The following is a 10,732-nucleotide window of genomic DNA, read 5'->3' on the forward strand; positions in this document are numbered from 1 at the left end:
AACCAAACGGACCCTAAGAAAAAGAACAAATATAAAGTGACACGTGGATGAGAACTATTAGTGCTGATCAGGGACCACAACTTACATACACCCAACAGGAATCAACATGAGGAGAGATTTTTGGAAAACCACGTTGTGTGACGTGGCAGGCATCGGCTGGATTCAAGCATCACCTTAAAATACTCTCTCAGATGACCACATTTTAATTCCAAAAATTATATCTTTAAGCTCAAAAAATTGAAAGAAAAAGAAAGAGATTAGCCTGCGTATTTTTGTTAGCACTCACTTCCGAAGAGAGGTGAGGAGAGTTTCACTGATCAACCCAATCAAGGAAAAAGAAAGGGGAGAAAAAGGGAGAAAAATGGAAGTTGGGTTCTTGGGGCTTGGAATCATGGGCAAGGCAATGGCCATCAATCTCCTGCGCAATGGATTCATGGTCACAGTTTGGAACAGGACCCTCTCCAAGGTACTTTGATGACCCATTTGTTTGATCCAATGTTTTCATAATCTTTGATCTTTTTAAATGGTTTTGGTGCAATAAAGTTGGGTTCTTGATTGAGCTAATGGATGCTTTTGTGTTGGTTAGGGTTGTGGGTTCAGATGTTGCATTAGTGTCTTATACAAGTTGGGTCATGATTTATTTTGTGATCTACCTAATTAAGATGATACTTTGTTTAATTGGAATCAAACTTAATGGCAGCATATGTTTTTAGTTTACTGGACTGATTCTAGTTAAGTATTGTGTCTTAAAGTCCCTGCCACTACACCAAGACTCCGAAGTTGGGGTGATGATTGAGAGTTATAATTTATATTCTAGCATGACTCCGAAGGTTGCGGGCCCTTTTCATGGTAAAAGCTCTCAACCTCGACTCACACATTTAAAAAATAATGCTGAGAGCATGTATTGGAATTAGTTAAAGTGGCTTATAAGACACTAAGACATGTTTGGCAAAACATCTTTTTTTGGCTTATAAGCCCAAAAAATATAAGCTGGGGTGACCCGGCTTATTTTTTGGTGGCTTATAAGCCACATAGTTTGACCAAGTAAAAAATACCTATACCCCTTCATTTAAGAAAATTCAAAAGCTCTCTATTCTTCATCTCCAATCTTTTTTTGTTCATTTTGACAATAAAGATGGATTACAAGCCACTCATTTGCCAAACATTCTACTATTAGAATTGGATTATAATCCATTAAGTTTACCAAACATTGTGGATTATATCAACTTGAATTATAAGGTATTTGTAGATTATAAGCTAAGGGGTTTATAATCTAAAGTTGCCAAACATGGCCTTAGAAAATCGTGGCTAGCAAGATTTGTATCTAGGTTGCTTTGATATCATCTTCAAGTCCTTGCCACCACTGTTTTAAATATCGGCCGATAATCGATATTATCGGCCGAGTTATCGGATTTGGGAGCTCTCCGCTAGGATAAATTAGATTTTTAATCGGTTATCGTTTTTATGGGTTTATCGGCGATTTATCGGCGTTATCGGCACTTATCGGCCGATAAGTAAGACTTTTTTATCGGGATTATCGGGATTATCGGCCCATTTTGACTAACATTATATTTTTTTCAAGGCTATGATGCAAGTTTCGCTTTCTACAATTTGTTAGTGATTTTAAACATGATGATTTACATTTTGGTATATTTATATTTCATTAAGCATGATTAGATTATATTTTTTAATTATTATATTATATATACACATCATCCAATATATCACTCCGATAAATATTACTTATCCCCGATATATCCCCGATTTCCGCTATCCGATAAGGATTTTGACCGTCCGATAAACCCCCGATAACCGATATTTAAAACCTTGCTTGCCACTACAAAAAAAAACTTCAAAATTATGGTGAGGGTTGAGGCTTATAATTTTATAATCTGACATTGTGTGCATTTGAAATAATGATGGTATCAGAGCAGAATGGTAGTGACATTTTTGAGTGGCAATGTCTTTATTTGAAGTAAATCAACGATGGTGTTGAAAAATTAGATATTTGATTAAGATATAGGATTAAGAAACAAAACATGTGGTTATATGTGAATAAACAAGCTTGACCATTTAAAGTTACTAGTTCTTATGCACGTGCAATGCACGTAGTTAAATATTAAAATTATTTATTTATTATTTATTTTATTGCTATATAATAAGTCGGTTTCATCTTGAGTTAATATTTAAACATGGATTATTACATTTGCTATAGATTTTATTTAAATATTTTTTTAAATTTTATGAAATAGATTTGCGTGTAAAACTGGGATTAATATACTTTTATATGCTTGCACACACAATATTATTATTTTTAATTTGTATATATCAAACTTCATGTAACATATTTGTTTATCGGATCAAATCATCGATCTCCAATTTGTTTATCTTAGTCATTAAATGTAATGTTAAGTTTTAAAAAAATTCAATAATGTATTGTTGATGTGTTAATAAAATATAACCAAATACTTAATATTAAGATGGTTTGTATAAGCTCAGCACAGAATACATACTTTTCACAAGACTGCAAGACATCTTAATTATTGATAGACTTAAAATAAAAAAATAAATACTAAATATTATTGGTGACTCTAGTGTAATTTTATATGACAAAATCATTCACATAAGCATATTAAAATTTTACATCAAAATCTCTTCTAAAGATTCCTAATTTTACTCAAAAAATTAAGTTCTACTATAAACTATTTAAAAAATATTATCTTTTGTTCCTTCTTTTTTTATATTTAATTGAGTCGAAATCAATCATTCTCCACCTTTATCTTTTTCTTAGGTAATTTTACAGTAATGTCTTCATCATCTATATCAATTATGATATCAGGTTGGTATACAATAAAGAGCAAAAGACAAGACAAGAGTCCAGAAATATATTAGGATATACTTGGATCAATCAAATTATATTATTACTCATAATTGATATTCATCAGAGATAAAAATGTGTTGACAATCTTAAACTATTAAACAGACTATATAAGTCCTCTAACAGAACTTTTTAAATACAAGCAAACCTCAAGATTAATTTTGAAAATCTCTTGGGGTCAGAAATAAATAACTAACAAGTTTGCAGTGAAAGTTAGAAGAACACAATACATTCTTAAGAATTATTAATCTTTACTTAATTTATTTATAATGACATGATCTCATTATTAACTAACTACAAGGTCTAGTATATTATTTTTTATTGGACGTTTAGGGCAGGCACAAGACCCAGGTGAGTCATCATCGCAATGAATGTTATACAATTTAAATACAAAGAAAAAAAGAGGATTGATCAATGATGTAGTTAGTGAGGGGGAAACTCCAACAGCTTAATTTGGGTATATTGATATATTATAGATAAAAATGGAGAATGGTGGTTTTAAAAACAGTGAGCGTGTGGGGTAATTAATATGGTTTTTGTTTGTGTGGTTTTCTTCGTTCATTTTCAAGATATATGTAGTCCTGTGGATATATATAGCTATAGCATTACTGTTCTCTTTTGGCTTTGTGGAAGAGTTTAGGTAAAAATATAAACTATCTAATCCGGTTAAAGTAGGATCATATAAGTTAAGCCCATGCATGAAATTTATTTTAACCAATACTAACATGTAAGTATTACAATTAGCATTGAGATCTAAAATACGTGTGAGATTCTCTTTGACTTTTATACAAATAGTATCTATTTAAATAATAATAGTATAATTAAACTTTGTGATCTAAAAAAGGATTAAATATATAATATAATTAATTGCTTTAAAATAATCTGATCTAATCTAATAAGAAGAAAATAGATGAAAATGATGTAAAAATTATTACAATTTTATAATTCATAATTTTTAAACAATCTAATCTAATAAGAAGAAAATAACAAAGGCACATACTTGTTCAAGGAGATGAAAGTGTTATGAAAATTATTACAAATTCTGATATAAAAAAAGATCAAACATATGATATAATTAATTGTTTTAAAATAACATAATCTAATCTAATAAGAAGAAAATAGATCAAAGTGTTATGAAAATTATTGTTATTTCTTAATATGAAAAAAAATTAAATAATCAATATAATTAATTGCTTTAAATTAATCTAATCTAATAAGAAGAAAATAACAAAGGCACATATCTATAGAAGGAGATGAAAGTGTTATAAAAATTATTGTAATTTATTGGTTTATATATATTGGCATGTGATGTTGCATGTGAGAGAATAACAATTATAAATATAGTTCTATTTAAATAATAATAGTATAATTAAACTTTGAAACTAATTATGTAGTACTGTGAACTACTTGAAGTTTAGTCGGTGAGAGATCGTCATGTTGTGTCCTCAGATCGCAGCCATTTGTTTTAATTTTTCTTTTTTATAATTTTGAGATTGACTCATGTCACTTTAATTTGTTTGGTGGAGTTTGTAAATATCTCATCCATATTATGTACATTTATAGGTCTGCGTTGTTCCTAGGTTCAACCTTTGGGGCAGACATTATTTGTCTTGTTAATTTGTTTGGTTTTTACATATACGTCATTCATCTTGTATACATTTGTAAAGTTGACATTTAATAATTTCATTCAGGTTTATATTTCAATTTAAACTATATCCCTATCTTTATACTATGTATATCCATTAAAAATTCATTAATTTATCAACTTACTCTTATTTAATGGATTAGTATTTGAATTTCAAGGGTATTTTTGTCTACTGAATGATTTTCCTGAACTCGTGCTTTTAAAGAGAGTATGATTTACTGTGAAGTGTATTCATTGATTTGTTCATCCAAATTATACAACTAGTAGTTGTTCTGGTTCTATTGTAGTGATTCATCTCGTCTGCATTATGTTTCATTTTCTTTTCCCTTCTTTTTCGACGTGTTGATATTTTAGCTTAACGTATTCAAGAACTTAAATTTGGTATTACAATTTTTCATACTTATGCTGACAGTGCGATGAGCTTGTCGAGGAAGGTGCTTCGGTTGGAGAAACTCCTGCGGCTGTAGTCAAGAAGTGCAAGTATACTGTAGCAATGCTATCTGACCCTAAAGCTGCTCTCTCGGTCAGTAGGGATTACTATCTGCTTATTAGTTTATTGGTTTGAAGTTTAGATCTTTAACCTTGGGTGCTGAATTTATCCAGGTTGTTTTTGACAAAGATGGGGTGCTCGATCAAATATGTGAGGGAAAAGGCTATATCGACATGTCCACAGTTGATGCGGATACTTCTTCTAAAATAAGCGAGGTATGAAAAATCTGACCCTTCTTCCTTGTTGTCACCATTTCTATGTTGTTGAAGAAATCTGTTCGATTCAGATTTGTTAATGAAGGTTCCCATCTGCTCATATTGCAGGATGAAAAGTTCGTGCAGAATTAAATTCCCTAACTTTTATTTTTATTTTTAAAATATGAAAAGTTTTTTCTTCGCATTTTGCATGTCCTTTTAATCATATTGGGTCTTGGAGAAGCAAAAAATTTAAATTTTGTTGAAAATAAATTTTAAAAAAAATGAAAAATCAGAAGTCCTTCAGACTTATGTAACTAGCTGCGGAAGAAATCTAGTTCTGTAACTAGTTCATTCTATATGATGGGTAAACGGATAGAAATAGTTAGAAAAGATTGCAGTCTACTAAAAGTTGTTGCATATTAAAATTGTTACGGTAAATAACTACTGATATCATGTGTAGAGTCATGAACACAATGACACCACATGCTACACCATTGGTCAAAACATGAGCTAGCCATCATTAGCCAAAATAAACAATATAATCGGTTGAATTGGTGCATTGATTTGTTTATGTGATTTAAGTTACTTGATTTGTGACTGATATTGAGATAATTGCTAGCATGGAGAGTAACTCTACACTCATTTTCCTTGATATTTGGGAACAGAAAACTATGTAAATCGTGACCTGAAAATCATTGAAGGATTGGAGATCAAGATTTAGACAGACATCTAGTTAACAATTAACTCTATTTGAATCAAAGAGTCCTCATATTTAACCATATATCCATCTGCCTATCCTATGCGGGACTAAATTCCATTTCTTGCCTTTCCTGCACCAAACTGACACTCAAACCGAATGGGTGCCAGATACTCTTAACAATGACCGATCTGAAATTCCACATGTTCTGATCTGTTTTTAGGCTTCTTGCAACTTTATGCTTATAAGAAGTTATTCCTAGTTAGTCATAACTATTTCTTATTTAGATGTTACGGGTTTCTGTTAGATACAACGAACAAACTAGTTTAATTAAAGAAAATAAACATAATACGATGTTGCTAAATTTATTTTTAGGTTCAAATTTACTCAGAAATTGTGCTTTTTAAGCATAGATGCAATCAAATGTAAATTTTCATGATTGTGTCGTGCTCTATATAATGTTCTGTTCATCTGTTATGAGACACTCGTTAAATGACAGTTTCACTTGCAAGTTGCAACTCTTGGTTTATGAAAAGATGCCATCAGTTATTATTATCTATTTCAATTATACATGGTAAATACCAAGCTTAATGAACTTTTGAAATGCTTGACTTCTCCCAGGCGATCACAAAGAAAGGTGGACGTTTTCTTGAAGCTCCAGTTTCTGGTAGCAAAAAGCCTGCTGAAGACGGCCAGCTGATTATACTTGCTGCTGGTGAGAAGGTAACTCAATACAGATCTTCAGTCTTCTAACAAACTCTTTTTACTACATATTTTGAATGTAAATATGATGATTACTTGTGAACTAACATTATTCTCTTTATTTGCTTTTGTGCATAGAACCATATTAAAAAATCATCAATTTTGAAGTTTCTATTTTTAATTATTAATTTGCTATAATAGTTATCTTGTCTCTCTACTTTGTAATTTCAAAAGTTTGCATTCATATATCTACTTCTGAGTTACAAAATCCATGTTTTAACTTTCAGCCTTCAACTTTCAGGCACCGTCTTCTGTGCATAAGCTTGTGCTTTCTTTGTTACTTTACTAATTAATTTGCTTGTTTGACATTGCTGGAACTTGTACTATGTTTAGTTTTCCAAATTTGCCGTTTGTACCTAGCCAAATCTATTCTGAAAGCTAGGCGATGTATTTCTTTATCTTAAAGTAATACTCCATGCATGCTCTATCCTACTAGTTTCTAGACAATCATAGACATTTATTATATTTCCTTGAGCTACCTACATCACAACATGGAGTAACATTTATCTGTTCCTTTTATGTCTCGACATCTAATCTCCTATTCCAATTCGTGTTTTTTTGATCTGATGTGTATTGTGATTCCAGGCAATATATGATGAGGTTATTCCTGCCTTTGATGTACTAGGAAAGAAGTCTTTCTTTCTTGGGGAAGTTGGAAATGGTGCCAGGATGAAGCTTGTTGTCAACATGGTTATGGGAAGGTAACATTTTCGCATATGAGTATTAAAATGGAGCATGAAATATATCAATGACAATCTTATGCATTAGGGAAAATGTGAGAAGCATAGTCACAGGCACACTGCGAACACAGATACAATGAATGGATATCCTTAAATAGTAGTAGACAGAGTCATGATGAAAGGGCAACATGATATGTGAATCTATGTGAATAATAGAGAGAGTGTGCATGATATACATGCTTATAGACATGTCGATGCATCCAAAAACCTATATATCAATTATATTATAGCGTACAATGATTATTTATGTGCAAAGCCATTAAAATTTCCTGACTTGGCAAGAGGAAATAGACTTTGATTCTTCAACTTTCTATTAAGTATGCTATATAACTAACTTTTTATGTTAAAATATATTACTTATGCAGTGTTATACTGGTTCCTTTGCAGTTAAGGTTAGTTTTTAATTACAACGGGAATTGAATAAATATCTTGAACATAGAATTTGAACAAAAAATGCATGAGAATTGTAGGTATGGTTCCAGCAAGGTGTTTAACAAGTGATTGATGATGTCAATGATCACTCGCTAATAATACCGACTTAACAACTAATGTGGCAAGTAGGCAGTAGCCAATTACAAAAGATGGGCTTCTGCTGGGTAATACTTGCTGCAGATTTATTTTTATTTTTGCAGAAATCTCATGAAGGTTTTCAGCATGTTGTTTTCGAATGTTTAATACCTTGTCAGTTGGCAATGCAAGATGGCTTTTCTTTTGAATGTCCCAAGGATGCTTTACTGTGTTTCTTAGACTCTTGGTTTCTGCATTGGGAAAATCTTACTTATCAGCTTCAATGTTGATTGCGTAATAAATAACAAAAATACTGCTACAGTAACGGAGTCTTTATCCAAATATTTTGGTTTGCTGCATAAAATACTTTTCTACCTTTTAAGCCATTCTTTTTTGCTAAAATATATTAATCGCTGGAACTTACCACCGTGACTTTAGTATTTAGCTGGCTCTACCGTCCAATCATTTTGCTAACCTTTTCTTCCTACTGTTCTGGTTATGTTTACGTAGCATGATGAATGCGCTATCTGAAGGGCTCACCTTGGCAGACAAAAGTGGGTTGAGCCAGCAAACACTCCTTGATGTAATGGTAAGAAACTAACATGAATTTGCGAAAGGGAAAAATCTTTCTGTATCCTAATTTTGAAATCAATTTGTTTTTTAGTTTTAAAATTGCATCTATAGTAACTTTAGGTGTAGCCTTTTGACTATATATTCAGCTGTTCTAATATGAAAATCATATTTTAAGCACAGCTAACAACTCTTATTCCAAATAGCATATGTCATCTTAGTGATATCATGTTTGAGCCATAAACAGGTAATTTTCGTTTAAAATCTATTTTAGTGGGCTGTATTATAATATTGGTATCAAAATAATTAAAGATGGGAATTTTGGGTGTAGAAGCGAATTCGAAACTAGATTGGATAACAAAATCAGTTTTTAAATTACGATATGTAATCATTTTTCCTTTTGAAAAGACTAAAATCTCTGAGAACAACTGGGATCATTATGGCAGGACCTTGGCGCAATTGCAAATCCAATGTTTCGATTAAAGGGTCCAGCAATGATCAAGGGCAGTTATCCCCCTGCCTTTCCTCTCAAGCATCAACAGAAGGATATGAGGCTGGCCCTTGCTCTTGGGGATGAAAATGCCGTATCAATGCCTATTGCTGCTGCATCCAATGAGGTCCTATCTGCTTCCCTATATATTATGTGCGTCAACATGTAGAACACTTATATGCATGTTTCTGTGCATGTTTTACCCTAACTTCCGTGCTATATTTGCGTGTGTATGTGCGTGTGCATGTTTTATCTCACATGTCATGTCCTTGGAAGATTTCACTTGAAATTGTTATTTGTGAATTTCTTTTATCCTACAATAAGAAATGTTGATATGTAATTCTTTTTTAAATAAACTTCTAGCTAAATTACTATGGTATGTGGCCTCTTAACCCTATAGAAAATTGTTCACATCATTTTATCTACACAAAGACTTGTTTTTGTGTGCTTGCATGTGGTCACAATTTGAAATATCCGTGTCCTTGTACATGAGAACATATGTCCATGTGAACACACATCACCATTGTTGTGGTACGAATTTGAAGCATCTTGAATCCTTAGTTTCACCAGTTCAGTATAGCCAATTCGGTGTTTCTAAATTTGGAGAGCATCTATATATCTGGCTGTATATATTACTTTTGTGACCCTATAGAAGTAAATTAGTTAAATTATATGTGCAGTTATCATTTCTGATTGGATCCTTTTCTTTCCCTGTGCATTCATCTCGATCATGTTATCCAAGCTTGTGTAAGTTGTGCTTTGTCCTTGTTGGTATGGTATCAGGATTTTCAGCAGCTTGGGCTTATTGAACATAGAATAAGACAAGTTTAGTTTGAAAATCTCACCGGCATGGTCATATCCTGTTACCCAAGTTTGGAGAACATCTCATCTTTGACGATATCTTCTTACCTTTATGTCCTAAAGAAAATTAAATTAAATTAACTGAGCATTTCAATTTGCTGGTCATCTTGATAATTTCATTTGTGGTTTGAAACCAATATTGCCATTGTTTTAAATATCTCCGATGTAGTCGATATATTGGCCCGTATATCTGTTTATAAGGCTTACCGCAAAACGATATGGCCTCAATATCCTTTCCTCTTTTTAGGTGATATATCCCAAGAATGGCCGATATGTTCTTTTATATGGTTTGTCACAAAACAATATATATTTGTACAAAATTTCTTTAATGTTTTTAGCAAAAATTCCAACTTTATGAAGTCCTTTAGCAAATTTGAGTAGGCTTTTCTCTCTTAGTTAGTTTCTACAATTGGTTATAATCCTAAACATATATCATTTACATTTTTGTATCTTAGATTTCATTAAAGACATTATAGTATACGTTGACATCATCTGATATGTCACTTCGGTATTTACTACAATATCCCCGAAATTTCCCCCATATCCGTAATTTGATATGAATACTGCCCGTCTGATATTTTCCTGATATCTGATATTTAAAACCTTGGTTGCGGCTTAGTATGCTTTGCCGTTATTGTTATGATTATTGTAATTTTTGATTGTTTTGAGAATCTCAGATCGGGAGTCTAGATTCAAAAGATAAATGGATTTAACTACAAGATTCTACTCACCAATTTGTTTTTTTCATTTTACTTCCAGCTTAACTTTATAAAATGTTGAACTTGAAATCTTAGATCTCATTAGGTATTAATCATTATTAGTTAGAATAAGCTTGTATTTAGTAGGGTTTCTTGCGAATAGACCCCCTATAAAATCGCCAAATTACAGAATAGAG

General features: G+C 31.8%; 1 protein-coding gene across 1 annotated transcript in view; it reads left to right on the forward strand.

The window, feature by feature from the left end:
* The first annotated feature begins 205 nt into the window (after positions 1–205).
* LOC109827271 (glyoxylate/succinic semialdehyde reductase 1) overlaps positions 206–10,732 on the forward strand; it is an 11,529-nt gene continuing 1,002 nt past the window's right edge. The window contains exons 1-7 of the mRNA XM_020394256.1: positions 206–466; positions 4,936–5,046; positions 5,127–5,228; positions 6,529–6,630; positions 7,255–7,370; positions 8,427–8,505; positions 8,933–9,103. Coding sequence (XP_020249845.1) covers positions 362–466; positions 4,936–5,046; positions 5,127–5,228; positions 6,529–6,630; positions 7,255–7,370; positions 8,427–8,505; positions 8,933–9,103 — 786 coding nt within the window. The 5' untranslated portion in view covers positions 206–361. The remainder of the gene's footprint in view (positions 467–4,935; positions 5,047–5,126; positions 5,229–6,528; positions 6,631–7,254; positions 7,371–8,426; positions 8,506–8,932; positions 9,104–10,732) is intronic.

The sequence above is a fragment of the Asparagus officinalis genome, unplaced genomic scaffold (genome assembly GCF_001876935.1).
Source record: "Asparagus officinalis unplaced genomic scaffold, Aspof.V1 AsparagusV1_Un106, whole genome shotgun sequence".
Classification (NCBI taxonomy): domain Eukaryota; kingdom Viridiplantae; phylum Streptophyta; class Magnoliopsida; order Asparagales; family Asparagaceae; genus Asparagus; species Asparagus officinalis.